At 38.0% G+C, this 18,346-nt stretch overlaps 2 protein-coding genes across 3 annotated transcripts; both read right to left on the bottom strand.

Annotated features, from left to right (window-relative positions):
- Positions 1–624: 624 nt before the first annotated feature.
- LOC122314459 (serine carboxypeptidase-like 18) lies at positions 625–4,674 on the bottom strand. Its single transcript, XM_043130075.1, has 14 exons — positions 4,295–4,674; positions 3,950–4,095; positions 3,679–3,755; positions 3,448–3,570; positions 3,213–3,315; positions 3,060–3,097; positions 2,828–2,929; positions 2,351–2,437; positions 2,015–2,170; positions 1,834–1,905; positions 1,512–1,630; positions 1,209–1,322; positions 1,051–1,108; positions 625–963 (listed from the first exon to the last, which is right to left on the bottom strand). Exons 1-14 carry the CDS (start codon positions 4,492–4,494, stop codon positions 880–882), a joined length of 1,479 nt encoding a protein of 492 aa, XP_042986009.1. The 5' UTR covers positions 4,495–4,674; the 3' UTR covers positions 625–879.
- Positions 4,675–5,446: 772 nt separating this feature from the next.
- On the bottom strand, positions 5,447–18,138 carry LOC122314458 (CLP protease regulatory subunit CLPX1, mitochondrial-like). 2 transcript variants are annotated; one of them, XM_043130073.1, is made up of 15 exons: positions 17,450–18,138; positions 16,898–16,959; positions 10,744–10,844; positions 10,546–10,625; positions 9,832–9,882; positions 9,051–9,125; positions 8,888–8,965; positions 8,215–8,271; positions 7,824–7,894; positions 7,643–7,742; positions 7,404–7,508; positions 7,102–7,164; positions 6,840–6,962; positions 6,202–6,360; positions 5,447–5,694 (listed from the first exon to the last, which is right to left on the bottom strand). In XM_043130073.1, exons 1-15 carry the CDS (start codon positions 18,020–18,022, stop codon positions 5,620–5,622), a joined length of 1,773 nt encoding a protein of 590 aa, XP_042986007.1. In that variant the 5' UTR covers positions 18,023–18,138; the 3' UTR covers positions 5,447–5,619. The 2 variants fall into 2 exon arrangements, with proteins under 2 accessions (XP_042986007.1, XP_042986008.1); XM_043130074.1 differs by lacking the exon at positions 16,898–16,959 and having other exon boundaries at positions 17,450–17,682.
- Between the last annotated feature and the right edge of the window lie 208 nt (positions 18,139–18,346).

Genomic DNA, 18,346 nt, shown 5'->3' with positions numbered 1-18,346 from the left:
CAATTCTTGATAGTTTGAAGATGTAGCTTTGCCTCTTAACTTTAGTTTGAAGGGCTATTTTTTTTTACGGATAAAAAGGTTATATTATTCTTTTTTAGATGGTTTAAGGAAAAATTTAGAGATCCAAGGATGAAAATTAAATACAAGTCTCCATTTCAAAGTGATAGGAGTCATACATATCATATAATAGGATGATAATGTAATATTTTCAATACTAGTACGGAGATTTTTTTAATTCTTTTTTTTTTTCAAAGAAAAGCCAAACATGAATCGACTATCAAGAACAGAAGAAATATAATTACGTATTTCTTATAACAGAAATGATTTATGCAGTCGGGAAATGCAGTCGGCGTGCAGTCGGCTGTAAAAAAAAAATTAATACAGGACCTACATGAAAAAAAAAAATTATTTTTATAGCTTTTTATAATTCATGCAGGTACCCCTGAATATAAAATAATTTTTTTATAATTTTTTTTTATTCATTCCGTACAGCCGACTGCACGCCGACTGCGTTTCCCGACTGCGTGTAGCAAAGCCCTTCTTATAATTTGGCGTTTTATCGTAGTTCAACGAGATTTGGAAGCCCATGAATTTCCATGGATCAGAAATTGAAGGCCCATTTAGTTCCTCGAAAAAGTGCAATTTGTGTGAGAGCTAATCTCGCCATTCAGATCGGGAGGGAACTACAATTGCTCAAACTTAGTGGTACTGTTCTGATTTCTTAAAAAAGGAAAAGCTACGGGAAATTTTATTTTTGAATACGTGAGCAGAAATAATGGGGGCTTCTGATCTTTGACAAGCTTCCTTCCTTGCAGTTGCAGAGCAGATGACAAACCTCCAACCACCAACAAATAGATAGACTCGAATAATTCAATTGGATTAGAGAATGAAGTAAGACAGCCACCTATCAGCCATTTCAAGACATTGTTCAGGTTTGTATTCTGGAGCTGTGTGGCCTCCTCCCTGCACAAAGTATAAAAATGGGTTATTTACTTCTTACTTCTTATACATTCTGCTTTGTACAAGCATTATTTGCAAAATGCATCTCACCTTCACTGTTGCAAAGGTCAAGCCATCTCCAGTATATTTTGTGAACTTCTCAGTGAATCTGTCGAGAAAAGTGAGCAAATGAGTAATCTTCTTTTGTTCGTATATAAATTTTTTGTAATGCAAATAAATAAAGAAAAATAAGATTATCAGAAACCAACCCTGCAATCTGTCCATCCACAAACCATGGCCTCCATCCATCAACCAGAGTCATATTTAAAAACTCTATCCATGCATATGTACCCACATATGGAATCATCATATCATGATCACCGCTGAAACACCAAAAATTATAGGATAATTAATTATTGAATTCGTGGATGATGACTCATTTCAAGGCATTTTATTTTGTTGTTGTTGCAAGCTTTACATTTTTTCTGCTTTAGCTGATCAATTTTGAGTTGTTCATTTGCTTGTAATTAAAAAATACAGCTCGAGCATAATAATAATGACAAATTAATCACCTGTAAATCAGAGTGCGATAACCTCTCTTAAGAAGTTCTTCATGATAATGGACCACAGTGACGAGGTTGCTATCATAAGCCAAGCTTTTATTGCATCTCTTCCAATCTGTTATTGTCCCCTAATTTTCATACCAAAAACCCTTAATTGAAATTAAAGTTCACTTGGGTACCATTCATATCGAACTCTGGGTCTAGACTTGAGAGAGATATATACAGTGTGTAGATCCTACAATATTTATCTTGCAGAAGACTAAATGTCAGGATCACACACCATGTCTATCCCTCTCGAACTCTATGGGATATTCTATGAAATCTCACTTACATTTCGAATGCCAAGAGCTTTCTGGACAGTTTGATCGTTGGCCCAGACATAGGAGAGCACATAGTTGTTATTCTGCAATGAAGTGTAATGGTCGATTTGTTAAGCTTTTGTAGATTTTAAGAGACTCTAGATTTGCTCAAACAAGCCCAGATTCAAATATATGGGGATGGAGCTAGCTTACCCTACACCAATGCTCTTGTCGTTTGGTTGGTGATTGGATGATCTCTTCAGGAATGTCTTCAAAGAACTTTCTTCCCCATTTCATGCTGTTTGGTCTTGGGGATGCAAAGCTACACTTGGGTTCCAAAATATGTGCATCGTTTACAGTTACTGTACACTACAAGTTCAATCACACGTGCATTTAATTATAGAAATAGAAACAAATAGAGCATACATGAAAAATAGAGGAAAAATGAAATTTGGTCAAGAATTCTCATTATTAGCAAAAAACAAATATTGTAGAATGCTAGAAATTGGTGTTGCAAAAACCAGCAGATGGGTAAGTCCTCAATCTAACCTGTGCCATAAGTCCAATATCATCAATGCATGTCGAATTGGTTGGATCTGGATCAACATATTCCTCATTGCAATTTGTTTTAGCTGACTGGAAAAGCATATATCCAACATTTTCAAATTGGATGGTATGAATAAATAGTGACGAGAAATCATAAATTGTACACTTATTGTATGCCCTAAGCTCTTTCTTGTAAAGAGTATTCATCCATTATAAAAGAGGGCATATTAATAAAATTGAAGTACAATCATTTTCTTAAAAAAAAAAAAACTGAATGTTTTCAAGGGACTACGAGCATAATCTTCTTCTTCTTCTTCTTTTTTTTTTTTTTTTTTTATCCATGGTTGTCCGGGCCTGGGAGCATGATCTTACAGCCAACTACATGAAAACATAAATAAAGCTGGCGCAGAATGTTTGGAAAATGAACTCAATGTAGCTTATTTTGATACGATGAACTGGAGGATTGGGATTAATAATTACTTGGTAAAGTTCATCCGATATGAGTGTCAGACGGTGGAAATATTTGATTCTTGAATTCTCATCACCGTGAAGATCTGTTACTGGGTTGCCAAGCATGTAACCCTGATTCAAGTTTGAAGAAAATAACATCAAACCAGATCTATAAAGTTCATTAATGGCAGCACAGATGAGTGAACCAGAATAACCAATGACAAGGAAATGTAATTGAAGCAGGATATAATTAGGCACATACTAGGAGATTCATGGTTGGTTCCAATCCAGCCATATTACCTGCAACATCAAGCATGTTTGAATTTAAAAAAAGGATCAAGCTAGGACTTGGTAACGAGGAAAATGATTAGATTAAATGCGAGTATTAGTTTTACATAAATAAATAAATGTATACCGTTTGATACAAGAAGAGTGACCTGGGGAACGATCACGCCTGAATAGGAATCACCAGCAATGTATAATGGATTTTTTAGGAATTTGGGGTGATTTAACAGCCACTGCATCACAATATGCAGAGCGATCAGTATACTCTCAAAAATGGTTTTCTATATTTGTCTACGGAGATTCTTAAAATCTGCAAAAAAATACATGCTTGAAGCATTTGACATGTTCATACAGTTTTTGCCCACCTTCCTAAGAAAAATATATGTGTCATAAGGTGATTTAGTGTCCGAGCTATAGTAACCTTCAAGGCTTTCAGAGTACGAGAATCCAGTGCCAACAGGTGCATCTAAAAATATTATGTTTGCAACCTGAAAAGTTGTCCATAATATTGTGTCAATAAAACGAAAAAGGCTGAAAAAATCTTTACACTTTCAGCGTTCGCATGACGATGAAGATGTTGGAGAGAAATTTTGCACCTCAGTCCATGCATACGGGTTCGTCACCAATGTTGGCAAGCTACCATTGAAAGTGGCGTAGTCGAAAGTGAGTGGTCCTAAAAAATTGTAAAAGTCAATAGGTAAAAAGTAAAAACCCCAGTGCACGATTTGGATGGATTAATTTCTAAATTTTCTTTGCATATTATTGTTAATATCCCTTATTTTTGCAAAATACGAGACTGACGTGTTTTGGAAATTTTGAGGAGCAGATAATCGCAAATTTTCTATCTTTTAGGTTGAGGGACATTACCGATTTCATAGATGAGACCGGAGAGACCAGAACAACCAGGACCTCCGGTGAGCCAAAGCAGTAGAGGGTCCTTCCCCGGGTTTCTTTGTGACTCAATAAAATAATAGAATAGTTGTAACTCGTCCGTCTCCCCCACTGCAATATATCTATAAATGAATCCAATCGCACATTGTTACCATTTCATTTTTGAAACTTGAAAACTGAAAACTGAGAGCTAGTTTACTCTTTACTGACACTTCGCTGGGTCGGTGAGTCGGGGTTTAGGAGTTTTTGGCTCCAGTCGCCGTAGATGAGATTCTCTAGCACGAAAATTACAAATCACCCAGAGAAAGAGTACAAACTCACCCAGTTTCAAGTTTGAATGGAAGTTTGCCAGGATAGCCGGGCAGGGTGTCCAAGATTGTTTGCGACATTGCGAGGCTGGAGATGAGAAGAGATATAAGAAACAAATGCATCCATATCCACCCAACATAACTCCCATTGATTGATGAGCTTCTTAGCCATCTTGGCTCGCTTGCAACTCCCGGCGATTTTACCGGTGCCATATACGCTGAGTTCTCGGAGACGGAGGAAAGCAAATAGGAACGTGCTATGAATGGATATTCTGAAGATCGTTCATAACATATGCTGCTAGCATAATCCAGGTACTCACCTCACCAGAACGACTGTCTGAAACTTTATAAGGGCTTTGATTTGCTAATGTTATTTCATGATTGTTGGGAGAAACGTTGATTACATTTGACCCCCAAACCGCAGGTCCAAGTTCTGAAAGTTTGGTCTGTATACATACTGCAAAGAACAGTCCCGACTCCCATTCAAGTTGGGAGTCAATCAAAGAACAAGTAGAAATAGTTCCTTACCTGTAAAATTGCAGCTAACTTTCAACTGGGTAGTTCTAGATTCATGCAACACTCAGTTTAATATGTATAGCCTTGGTACTTTTGAAATTTAGATGGATGAGGAAAGGAAAGATCTTGCAAGTACAACTAACTTTCAAAAACTGCCGATGAACGGGAAGAGACCTAACTTGATTTATGCCACTTGGTTCAAAGTTTGCTTCTTGCTTCTTACATCTTTCAAGATTTATTTTAGCATATCTCGTGTTGATTAGTCTATTAATTTAAGTTGATTTTAAGGCAGAAGTATAAGGTCTGTTTGCTTATGAAAAAGTTCAGATTTTTTTTTTTTTAATATATATCTTTTATGATGGAGTTTGCGGAAATGAATAGGTTAGAGTTTGCTAATTTATTTGAATATAATTTTTTGAAATTATTATTATTATTTTTTATTTTGGAATTATTAATAAAAGTTATATTGATTTTCTTAACTTACCAATATTATTTTTAATAACAAAGATCAATGTTGATTAATATTATCGGCCCACATCAACTCTTCGACAATTAGAATTATTTTATTATCAAAGAGGATTTAAATTTTAAAATTTATTCTTTAAATCAAATTATTTCATTTAAGCAATTTAGCTCTAGGATAATATAATTTTCCCAAAGATTAGCGCTTGATTGGGCTGCCAGAAAGCTCACGAAAGGAAAAACAACTTCGAAATACTTTTACCCCTTCTGCCCCACACATAAAAATAAAAATAAAAATAAAAATTTTCCAATTTTCTTCTATTACTGTGCAGTCCGTCCACGAGCAAAATTACATAAAATCTACAATCGAATGGCTCTGGACTGAACCTGCAATTTGTCTTCAAAAAACTCACCGCCAGTGACCCCTCCTGCTGCCTGCAAAATCCCAAATTGATTGCAATCGGTCAAGAACCTTTTAAAGGGTTTTCTGTGCTTCTCTAAGGGTTGTTACATACATCGTCTTTAATAATTTAAAAGATCCCTACATGAAACCATGCGCTTTCTGAACATTTTGAGCTATTAGATTCCCAAGTTAGGTGGTAACCATAGAACCCATGAAGGATGGATGTTCTTAAAAACGGATCAAAAAAATGGAAAATATCTCAAATTCGACCCACACCAATGGTTCTCCAACCTCCACTCATCTCCAACCTACTCATTTTTGGTAAGTAACCTCCAACCCACCCTATTCTTTGTTTCTTACAAGAAGAGGAAATACGTTTTGAGTTAGAACTCATTGACTGCGTTTAATTATCATTATCTTCATCATTTAATTAATAACTGAACAAAACAAAACAAAAAGAAAGAAAAACTTGAGAAGAAAAGAGAAAAAAAAAAAGGATTTTTAAGGGTTATTCAAAGGATGCATTCGGAAAAACATACCATCGGATCCGTGCACTTCGTGTCATGAAACAATTGCTCACGTTCACCATTAGCATGAAGTATTTTTGCTCCACATCCAGGAGCATCCACTGGCCCAACGGCCTCTTCGTCAACCAAAACTTTACTCATAGTCTCAATTTCTGCCTTGATGTCTGGAGCCTGTACATAATATGACCAAAAAACAAAAAAAAAATGCTTCCATTATGGACAGCTACAAGCCATAATGGACCTGACACTGAAATCTACCATTCATTGCAATCTCCATATGCCATAATGGTCATATGGAGCAACGGGGAAAGAATCAATATCAGAATACATATGCTTTTTCCCTGACAGGCCCGACTGATTTCATTGAATTAATCAGCATTGAATCCTCACCTTATTGCAATTACCCGCTTTCTAACAACTCTAATAGCAAGCCACACTAGCAACACTATTGATATCACGAAAGCAAGGAATAAAGGCCATTATAATAACGATATACGGCAAGCCTAGTAAATTCGCATGTCTGCTTAAGCTAAATATATATATGTATGAATAAATGTATATATGAGGATATACATACATATGTATATATGTATGTGTATATAGTAGCATGACATAAAAGGACCATGATAGAAACTAGGACTCATATCTACCTCATACATTGCTTCTACTAGAATATTTTCCAATAGGGCTCTTAAACCCCGGGCACCAGTGTTCTTTGCCATTGCTTTCTTTGCAATTAATCTCAAAGCATTCTCAGTAAAATGTAACTTGACCTGAAATGAGATGGACAGATAAGCAGTTCCATAAATACTGCATGTAGGGTTCCATAAACTTAATAGAATATCAAATGCTTGAGACCACAAACCAGAGAGAAAAACTTTGGACAGCATATGCAATTGTTCAAAATCTTACATTGTTCATGCTGAACATCTTTTTGTACTGTTTAACAAGAGCATTTTTCGGTTCAGTGAGGACCTGCAATGCATAAATATAACATGGAAAGGTCAAGTACTTCTTTATCCATGAAAAAAGGAGAAAACCAACAAGTTTTAAAAATTCAAAACAAAAGATTTAAGGCACTTTGGAGCTTGAGCCAATTAGGCAAAAGATAAAACTGCAAAACTGCAAATAAAAAACCCCATCCATTCCTCTCAATGGATAAGAATTGACACATAAGAATTGAATAAATTAAACATTGACATATGAAAACATACTTGAACAAGTTGGTCTTCATTTAGAGCTGACAGACTCACTAAAATTGGAAATCGTCCAATAAATTCAGGTATGAGGCCATATGCAATAAGATCACCACTTTCTACCTGCATGTTCATTTGAAACCCATAAGGCTAGCTAATGAAAGGAATTGGGATGTAAATTAAGCACAAAATACAATAGCAGAATAAAAACAATGAGAAGGTCAATAAATTAATGTAACCCTATTTGGGATTCTCACAGATTCCAGCATTGAGGATGTTACTACGGCATTAGTCAATCCACCAGTTCTCATGTTCGCCCGAACTGGTGCTCCAAATCCAATGGAAGAATCTTGACGTCTAGAAAAAATAATATAGCCATTGGAGATCCGATAAAAGTAAAATATTTCTGTCAACATACAGCCTTAGGAAATGTACTACCTTTCTGAAATGGTCTTCTCCAAATCAACAAATGCTCCACCACAAATGAAAAGGATATTTTTCGTATCTATCTGCAAATGAACATGAGTTAAAAGATGCCCCAGTAACAACTACAATGACAAATAATTCTGAAACTAAGAGACTGTAAAAAGTAGATATTATCAGTGTTTTCTACAATAGCAATCAGCCTGCAGCGTATTTGATGGATATTCATTTTCCACTGTTTTCGCTAAAATCTCAATTCGTTTAGCAAGTTCCTGGCATGTGTTCCTAAGGCATGATAGGTTCCAATGTGAATTCAGAGCTCCTGTTGTTTATGAATCATGGATATAATTACATGAACTAGAAACACTTGTAAAGCAAGAAAAGCAGAGATTTTTATCCAGCATACCTGAATGTGATCACCACGAGGATTCTTCCGAGCTCCTTTATCAGGAACACTCACTATCTGACAAAGGAAGAACGTCGTCAATATATAACCTAATATATTATTATACCTGGCATAATCATACAAGGATGGCACTTAAAGCTTAAGAAATGATATTTTTTAACTATGTTGAAAAAGTACGTGCCCATCTTAATGGCATTTTTAGAGTGTGCAAAGGCAGCATGTAGATGTTACAATGTTATTTTTCTCCGATTTTAACAAACATGGTAAGACAACTCTTCTTAAAGTTTGCATTTGTCTCAACAACTAAAATCCTTAAGCCTTTTGTGGATTTGACCCTTCAAATTATTTGTTGATTCAAGTCAGGTGTACAACCCTTGCGTAGTTTTTAATGAAGTCAAGTGGGGTGCTCTTCATGTATTTATAGTTATAAATAAAAAGAATAGGAAAGTGAAAAAGAGCAGATCCGGTTGCAACATATACATAGCACATACAGTCCCATTGCTTAGGTTATAGACATCTAAGCTTAGTAATAAGGCTATGAGTCTACTAAGCTACAGTTGGGTAAGTTGAAGCGGAAACCATACATTTGGAGTACTGCACACAGCATATATCAGAAATTATGAACCTTAACTAGAAGCTAACTCCAAAGCTAATTTAAGCCTGATCTACACACCATTCCTTCCAGCATTTTTAGCAATGCCTGCTGGACACCCTCTCCAGACACATCCCTGCCAATGTTTAAGCTTTCAGCCTGCACAAAGATTCAACAGGATTATCCAAAAATAAGGCATAGAAAGAATTGTGTGCACATTCCATAAATTGAAATTTCAGTAGACCTTCTTAGTGATCTTATCAACTTCATCAATGTAGACAATGCCTTGCTGAGCTGCTTCAACATTGAACTCAGCTTCCTAAACACCAATCAGATTAACCAATTATGTGAGCTAGGGATATAGGAGAAAACCACACAAAAAACAAATTAAGTTATAACCAAACAATCACTCTATATTCATCTTGTGCACTAATTAGTATATGCATACAATTACAATAAGCTTATGTTGGTGCATGACACACACGACCAACAGGCTCTAAGCTCCACAATCAACAACTATCAAGGATGAAGTCTATAATTAAATGACAGTTATTTAGATTTACAACAAATTGATAATCAACCCACATCAGTAACTAACTCCCAAGAAGCTCACATTCTAAAACCACCATGTTAGTAGTGCAACAAAAGAAATACAACAGCGTTCAACTCTATGGCCATACTATATATCTAATGAAAATTTGGAACAAGGGACTTTGTAGCCCAACTTAACAAGGATTGGTGATAGATGTAAGAAAACCAAAACCATGTGTAATAAGAAATGACATAAAAAGAATTAGATAAAAGACTGGGGGGAATTAAAAACTATCAGGCTACCCAAAAGCACATGTTGTTTTCTTACGAGTTAAGATTGTATAAGAATAACAAATATGCTCAGTATCCAAAATTTTGAGAAATTATTATTCATACATAACCATTTCTAAAACAAAGGACACTTTTTTTCAGCAATATTGATTGAGTCATAACATCCATATATAACAAGCACGTTAAGTAACATGTGATCATACCATAAGCAGCTTATACAATATTGACTCCACATCTTCTCCAACATAACCTGCCTGGAGAAGGGGGGGGGCGACGGAGCGTTAGTAGATTATCTCAGATAAATTTAGCAAAGCTGTAAAATGAAAATTTATTGATTACAACAATGAGCATTAAAAACAATTATTTTCCACCAACATGCAACAATCTAGCAAATTCAAAAAGTTCAATTCATTCAAGGGGGAAAAAACAACACGAACAGCAAATGCAGTATTTGCACTTTGTATGCATCAAAACCAGTACTCATAACAAAGTCCTAAAAGCCCCTACTTATAACTCTCATGTTCTTACATTCTACAAATTAAGAAGATAGAGGAAAAAATTCAGATTGAAAATAAATAATTTGATGATCATGACCCTTGGTTTAATCTTCAAGAAGTCGAAATCTATCTTATAATGGGATATAACTTCACTCTGTTCTCAGCAAGCAACTTCATAGAATGAAAAACTTCCCAGATGTATAATATATTACGTATAAGGATAGAATGAAATTTCCTATAAGTTTTATAAATAACAATGTGATAACTTGTACTTATAAAAAAAATATGTGCTAACTCGTCTTTGATAAATGTCTATGCTTCTGCCACATCGCTTCCCATACGTTGAGATACGAACAAATAGTTACTAATGTTAGTATCAAGCTGGACAAGCAGAGAACTATTATAAAGCAACGAACCTACCTGTGTTAATGTTGTTGCATCAGCAACAGCAAATGGCACATTCACGACACGAGCAAGTGTTTTTGCAAGTAATGTCTTTCCTATCCTTACAGCAAAGGTAAGGATACATAAATAAAAATTGCAGCCCTTGAAATCTGATGGTTCCAACACTAATACCCCTAGGAACAAAAAGCTCCACATCAACTTCTTATTTCATACCTGAGCCAGTGGGACCCATCAATAGTACATTGCTCTTTTCCAGCTCAACAGAATCACTGCCCTCATTTTCATCTCCATTATTTCCAAAGTCTACACCTGCCCTGGTATTGAGATGCAAAAATTCAGTAAATAAAGTCACATCATTGAATGAATAAGCAACTGATACCACCCATCATCAAAACATATTGTTGGGAATGGACCGAACAAACAAATGCTAAGTTGAAGTAAATAATAGCGGAAGCAACAAAATAAACAACAATCACACAAAGAACACCAAGATTTAAGTGGTTCAGCTCAATGTGAGCCTACGTCCACTGTCGGGGTCGGTTTCAATGATTTCACTATGAACAAAAGATGGGAGTACAAGAGTATTGATCACAAAATCCTCAATCCTAAAGCCCCAATACACTCAATAGACTCTTAGGATTGTATACAAAAGGATTCTCAAAACTCTCTCTTTCTTGGCTGCTGAACACACCTCAAAATGAAGAGAAAATGATGTATTTATAGGACAAGGCACTAATCCAGAACATTCGCTCAAGTGGATGTCGAGCGAAGTGTCGAGCGCACGTTAGGGTTACATTCTCGCTCGAGCGGACAGTCGAGCGGAGGTCGAGTGGAACTCTCTGGATGAGTTCGCTCGAGCGGACTGTCGAGCGGAGGTCGAGCGGAACTCTCTGGAAGATTTCGCTCGAACGGACAGTCGAGCGGAGGTCGAGCGGAACTCTCTGGATGAGTTCGCTCGAGCGGACCGTCGAGCGGAGGTCGAGCGGAACCTTAGCTCGAGCCACGGTCGAGCCAAGCCCCAAAAAACACATTTTCAGCAGGAAATCAAGCCAAACTCAACAAATCTCCACCTTGGCTTGAATTCCGTCAAGCCTAAACAGAAAACCATTAACCAAGAAACCGAACCCCTCCACCAAATCCCCTAAGGGAATCACATACCCCGAACACCAATCAAGTTTAAGCAAAGTTTGAACTTGTATACTGGAACTGGCTTTGTCATCATATCTGCTGGATTCTCAGTAGTAGCAATATTCTGAATTTCTAACACGCCCTCTGTAACAACTTCCCGAAGGAAATGATACCTGACATCAATATGCTTTGTCCTCTCATGATACATTTGATTTTTGGTCAAATGTATTGCACTCTGGCTGTCACAAAACACTGAAATTGCATCCTGCTGTAATCCCAAATCACTGATCAAGCCTTTCAACCAAATGGCCTCCTTAACAGCCTCAGCTGCTGCCATATACTCTGCTTCTGTAGTTGATAAAGCAACAGTAGATTGTAGTGTTGCTTTCCAACTAATAGCAGAGCCACACAAAGTGAAAACATACCCTGTTAGTGATCTTCTCTTATCCAAGTCCCCAGCATAATCAGAATCAACATAACCAACCACCCTTGAATTGTAGTCAGTTTCTCTATCAAATATTAAACCAAGGTTCGAAGTATCTTTCAGATACCTGAGTATCCATTTCACAGCCTGCCAATGAGCTCTACCCGGGTTAGCCATGTACCTGCTAACAACACTCACTGCCTGTGAAATATCTGGACGAGTACAAACCATTGCATACATAATACTGCCAACTGCACTGGAATAAGGAACACTAGCCATGAAGCGTTCCTCCTCATCTGTCTGAGGAGATAGGGATGCTGAAAGTTTAAAATGTGTAGCAAGTGGTGTACTTACTGGTTTGGAATCAGACATTCCAAACCTCTGAAGAACTTTCTCAATGTACTTTCCTTGGGACAAATACAACTTTCCAGCTTTCCTATCTCTGTGGATCTCCATCCCCAAAATCTTCTTTGTAGCACCTAAGTCTTTCATTTCAAACTCATTTCTAAGTTGGGTTTTCAGCAAACTAATGTCAGATATGCTTTTAGCAGCAATAAGCATATCATCAACATAAAGTAGCAAATAGATGAAAGACCCATTAGATAATTGCCTATAATAAATGCAACAATCATGGCTACTCCTCACATAACCATGATCTATCATAAAAGAGTCAAAGCGTTTATACCATTGCCTTGGAGACTGTTTTAAACCATACAATGACTTCTTCAATCTGCATACATGATCTTCTTTGCCTTGAACAATGAACCCCTCCGGCTGATGCATGTAAATGGTCTCCTCCAGGTCACCATGCAGGAACGTTGTTTTAACATCAAGTTGCTGAAGCTCTAAGTCATGTGCTGACACTATGGCAAGCAACACCCTGATCGAATTGTGTTTCACAACTGGAGAGAAAACTTCGTTGAAGTCGATGCCTTCTCTCTGACTATAGCCTTTTGCAACCAAGCGTGCCTTGTACCTTGCATCTGCAACATCTTGGATTCCCTCTTTTCTTTTGAAAACCCATTTGCAACCAACAGTCTTCGTCTTCTTAGGCAACTTAACCAAATCCCAAGTTTGGTTCTTGTGAAGAGACTCAATCTCCTTAGTCATTGCTGCGCACCATTGTGCACACTCCTTACTTTTGACAGCTTCTGAATAACTGGAAGGCTCTTGACCATCTATGTTCTCTGCTGTAGTAAGTGCATACATCACCATATCTGCATGAGCATATCTTTGAGGTGGCCTGATCTGCCTCCTTTGTCTACCAGTAGCAATACTGTAATCTTGCTCACCCTGTGCGCCATCATCAAAATCAGGATCATGCTCATCTGAAGTGACATGATCTTGGTTGTCGTCTGGCATCCCTTTTGAAGCCTTAACTTGTGACTCCACCTTCTTGCCATTACTCTGCTCTTCACCTGTAGACACAGTAAACTCCTTCCTCGGATTAAGCATGAATTGTTCATCAAATACTACATCCCTACTAATTACAAACTTAGGTGATTTGAGATCAGTACACCATAACCTGAATCCTTTCACCCCACTAGCATATCCAATGAATATGCCCTTCTTTGCCCTTGGCTCAAGTTTTCCATCATTAACATGGAAGTATGCAGGACAGCCAAAAACTTTCAAATTTGAATAATCAGAGGGAGTACCTGACCATACCTCATTTGGAGTTTTTAAACCAATAGCTATGGCTGGAGAGTGATTAACCAGATAGCAAGTTGTGTTGACTGCTTCAGCCGAAAAATCTTTAGACAAGCCGGCATTTGAAAGCATACTACGGGCTCTCTCCAAGAGAGTCCTATTCATCCGCTCAGCTACTCCATTTTGTTGTGGAGTATGTCTCACTGTGCGGGGCCTCACTATACCTTCATTTTTGCAGAATTCATCAAAATCACTTCCGCAAATTTCCATACCATTGTCGTTTCGGAGTCGCTTAACCTTCTTGTCTGTCTGATTTTCAATCAAAACCTTCCATTGTTTAAAGTTAGCAAATACATCGCTCTTATGTTTCAGAAAATAAGTCCAAACCTTCTGTGAGTAATCATCAATAAAGGTAAGCAAATACTGGGCTCCACCTTTCAATGGAACTGAAGATGAACCCCAAAGATCAGAATGAATATAGTCCACAGTACTTTTAGTTCTGTGAACTCCTGTAGTAAACTGAACCCTGCACTGTTTTCCAAACACACAATGTTCACAGAATTCAAGTTTTCCTATCTTCTGATTGCACAACAAATCCTGCTTACTCAAGATAGACATCCCCTTTTCACTCATGTGACCCAAACGCATGTGCCATAGACGGGTGTTGTCTGAGTCTGGATTATCTGAAACAGACACTGCAGCTGTACCTGTCAATGTACTGCCCTGAAGGAAATAAAGACCATCTGTCATATCTCCTCTCATTACAATCATGGAGCCCTTACTGACTTTAATAGCTCCACCTTCACCGGTGTACCGGAAACCTAAAGAATCAAGAGTGCCCAAGGAAATAAGATTTTTCTTCAAATCTGGGATGTGTCGAACATTAGACAATGTCCTGACAATCCCATCAAACATCTTAATCCTAACTGAACCAATCCCAACAGTACTTTTAGTTCTGTGAACTCCTGTAGTAAACTGAACCCTGCACTGTTTTCCAAACACACAATGTTCACAGAATTCAAATTTTCCTATCTTCTGATTGCACAACAAATCCTGCTTACTCAGGATAGACATCCCCTTTTCACTCATGTGACCCAAACGCATGTGCCATAGACGGGTGTTGTCTGAGTCTGGATTATCTGAAACAGACACTGCAGCTGTACCTGTCAATGTACTGCCCTGAAGGAAATAAAGACCATCTGTCATATCTCCTCTCATTACAATCATGGAGCCCTTACTGACTTTAATAGCTCCACCTTCATCGGTGTACCGGAAACCTAAAGAATCAAGAGTGCCTAAGGAAATAAGATTTTTCTTCAAATCTGGGATGTGTCGAACATTAGACAATGTCTTGACAATCCCATCAAACATCTTAATCCTAACTGAACCAATCCAAACAATTTTACACGCCATATCATTTCCCATCAAAACGGAGCCACCGTTGACTGACTCATAGGTAGTGAACCAGTCCCTCTTGGGACACATATGAAAGGTACAAGCTGAGTCCATGACCCACTTGTCACCATAGCGACTATTTGAGCCACTAATTGCTAGAACAATATCTATGCCGTTAGACTTTTCATCAGCAACGCTAACAGCATTAGAGGAACTAGTGCCTTCCTCTCTATTTTTAAATTTAGAACACTCATTTTTGTAATGACCAAATTTATGGCAGTAATGACATTTAACATTTTTCTTGTTAAATTTCGACTGTGAACTGCCCCTGGATTTACTCCTGTTCTTCTCTGAACTTCTCTCATGTGATCTACCCCTGCTAGATGAACCCTTAACAAACAAACCACTGGCTTGACTATCCGTGCCTTGTACACCCAATTTTGTTCTCAACTCCTTAGAGTTCAAAGCAGATCTTACATCTACCAAAGAGATGGTGTCTCTACCATACAACATCGAGTTTACAAAATTTTCAAATGATACCGGCAACGAACACAACACAATTAATGCTTGATCCTCATCATCAAGCTTAATATCAATATTCCTCAAATCCATGATAATCTTATTAAATTCATCTAAGTGTTCAGAGATAGGAGTACCTTCCTTCATTTTGAGCGTGTATAACCGTTGCTTCAAATACAAACGGTTGGTGAGCGACTTTTTCATATACAAGCTCTCAAGCTTGGACCAAAGACCGAAAGCGGTCTCCTCATCGGCAACCTCCCTCAAAACTCCATCTAATAGTGACAACAAAATGACACTATGTGCCTTCTCATCTTCTTCTCTTGACGATGCAGGAGAATCCTCAGATACCTTCCCTTCCAAAACTTTCGACAAGCCTTGTTGTCGTAACAAAGCCTTCATCTTGATGCACCATAAGCTAAAGCTGTTTTGACCGTCGAATTTCTCCACTTCAAGCTTTGCCATAGCCATTCCTCAAGATTTTGCAAAGAGCTTGACGCTCTGATACCAGTTTTTTGGGAATGGACCGAACAAACAAATGCTAAGTTGAAGTAAATAATAGTGGAAGCAACAAAATAAACAACAATCACACAAAGAACACCAAGATTTAAGTGGTTCAGCTCAATGTGAGCCTACGTCCACTGTCGGGGTCGGTTTCAATGATTTCACTATGAACAAAAGATGGGAGTACAAGAGTATTGATCACAAAATCCTCAATCCTAAAGCCCCAATACACTCAATAGACTCTTAGGATTGTATACAAAAGGATTCTCAAAACTCTCTCTTTCTTGACTGCTGAACACACCTCAAAATGAAGAGAAAATGATGTATTTATAGGACAAGGCACTAATCCAGAACATTCGCTCGAGCGGACGTCGAGCGAAGTGTCGAGCGCACGTTAGGGTTACATTCTCGCTCGAGCGGACAGTCGAGCGGAACTCTCTGGATGAGTTCGCTCAAGCGGACTGTCGAGCGGAACTCTCTGGAAGATTTCGCTCGAAGGGAGGTCGAGCGGAACTCTCTGGATGAGTTCGCTCGAGCGGACTATCGAGCGAAGGTCGAGCGGAACCTTAGCTCAAGCCACGGTCGAGCCAAGCCCCAAAAAACACATTTTCAGCAGGAAATCAAGCCAAACTCAACACATATGAACACCTTCAACCCTGGAATACCCAAAATAAACTGCATGAAATTTTAGTCATAGACTGTAACGAACATGAGCTGACACAAGCTGAAAGACAACAATGAACTAACTTTTGATTGAACGAGGCATCGTATATCCTTTTGTAATGGTTGTAAACAGCCACAGAAAGTACCTGTCAGCGAGCATAAATTTCAAGAAAAACACCAGCAATTATGCATTTATATATACAATGAAATCAATAATAATATACATGACTTCAACATTCATAAAAATCATAGAACTGCATTATTCAACAAACAATTATCAATATTCATAAACTCCGTAGAACATTACAATCACACGGTAATTCTATTCCTCTCATAAATTCACACCCATCCATGTGTGTCAGCATTTAAAAATTCTACACGGAACGCTACAAGTACAAGAATCCCACAATTCACAATTGACCACACAAAAAACAATCTCTGTCTCCCAAACTAAAACCAAACTGAATCCTACAAAAATTTTTGCTACATATTTATAATCACACATTAACTAAAAAATTCCAAACGAATTACAGTTAAATTTAAATAATTCTCCATATTGATCGCGCGAAATGAAATAACTCAAAGTTGGTAATCTAGAATACTTGCAAGCAGTAAAAAAGATAAGCAAAATTAAACCTTTTTCGCCCGTTCTTGGCCGACAACGAACTCGTCGAGCACCTTAACAATTTCCTTGGGCGTCGGCAACTCCCTCCCCAAAGACGATGACGCCGCATCGTTCTCCTCCGGATTTCCACAAGCTTGCGCTTTCCCAAACTGACCGGGATCTTTCTCACTAACCCCCTCCGTGTCCTTGACCCTTCCAACCTCGATGAAGCTACCTTGCAAGGGTTCCAACTTGAAGGGCTTGAAATAGAAGGCTGTTTTGCAATTGGGGCATAGATTGAGAGCCTGGTAAAGCCCCGGCTCACGGCCCGTAATGGATAAGGGGCGATTGGAGAAGAGGACGGGCATTTGGCGGGAGCAACGGGGGCAGTTAACGTCGGCACGAATGTGGTCGTAGGTAGACAAGAGGCGCGTTTGTTGGGCAAAATGAGACCCTAGTGTTGTTCTGAGACCAAGAGACTTCCAGGGAGTGGTCGCGATTTCGTTCAGAACTGGCAACATGGCTTCGGTTCTGTTTGTGTTGCCTCCGAGAATCCAAAACATGTTCCTGATTTTGCTTCTGTAGCTTCGTAGGATTGTAGACATTTTTTGTTCTGATCACTTGGTTGGCCGTTGCGGTTGGTTGGTTTGGGTTTTGGGGCAGAGGAAACATGGAAGTGAAGAAACCGACGTTCCATTCTTTTTCGTCGTGGCTCAACCTTTATTTTATTTTATTTATTTATTTTCTTCGCTCGATGTCCGCTGGATCGGATAATGGATGGAGTTTTGTTACCTGTACTTATTTTTTTGTGTATGTTTTACCAATCATGGTGATGTGATAAAAATAATTATTTTATATTAAAATACAGTCACACATATACTCACTTTTGAATATTTGCAATTTAAATGATAAACATATGAAGTGAGTTG

This window comes from Carya illinoinensis, chromosome 6 (genome assembly GCF_018687715.1).
Source record: "Carya illinoinensis cultivar Pawnee chromosome 6, C.illinoinensisPawnee_v1, whole genome shotgun sequence".
Classification (NCBI taxonomy): domain Eukaryota; kingdom Viridiplantae; phylum Streptophyta; class Magnoliopsida; order Fagales; family Juglandaceae; genus Carya; species Carya illinoinensis.
Note: the sequence above shows the minus strand (reverse complement) of the source record. Positions and strands in the feature narration are given on the sequence as shown.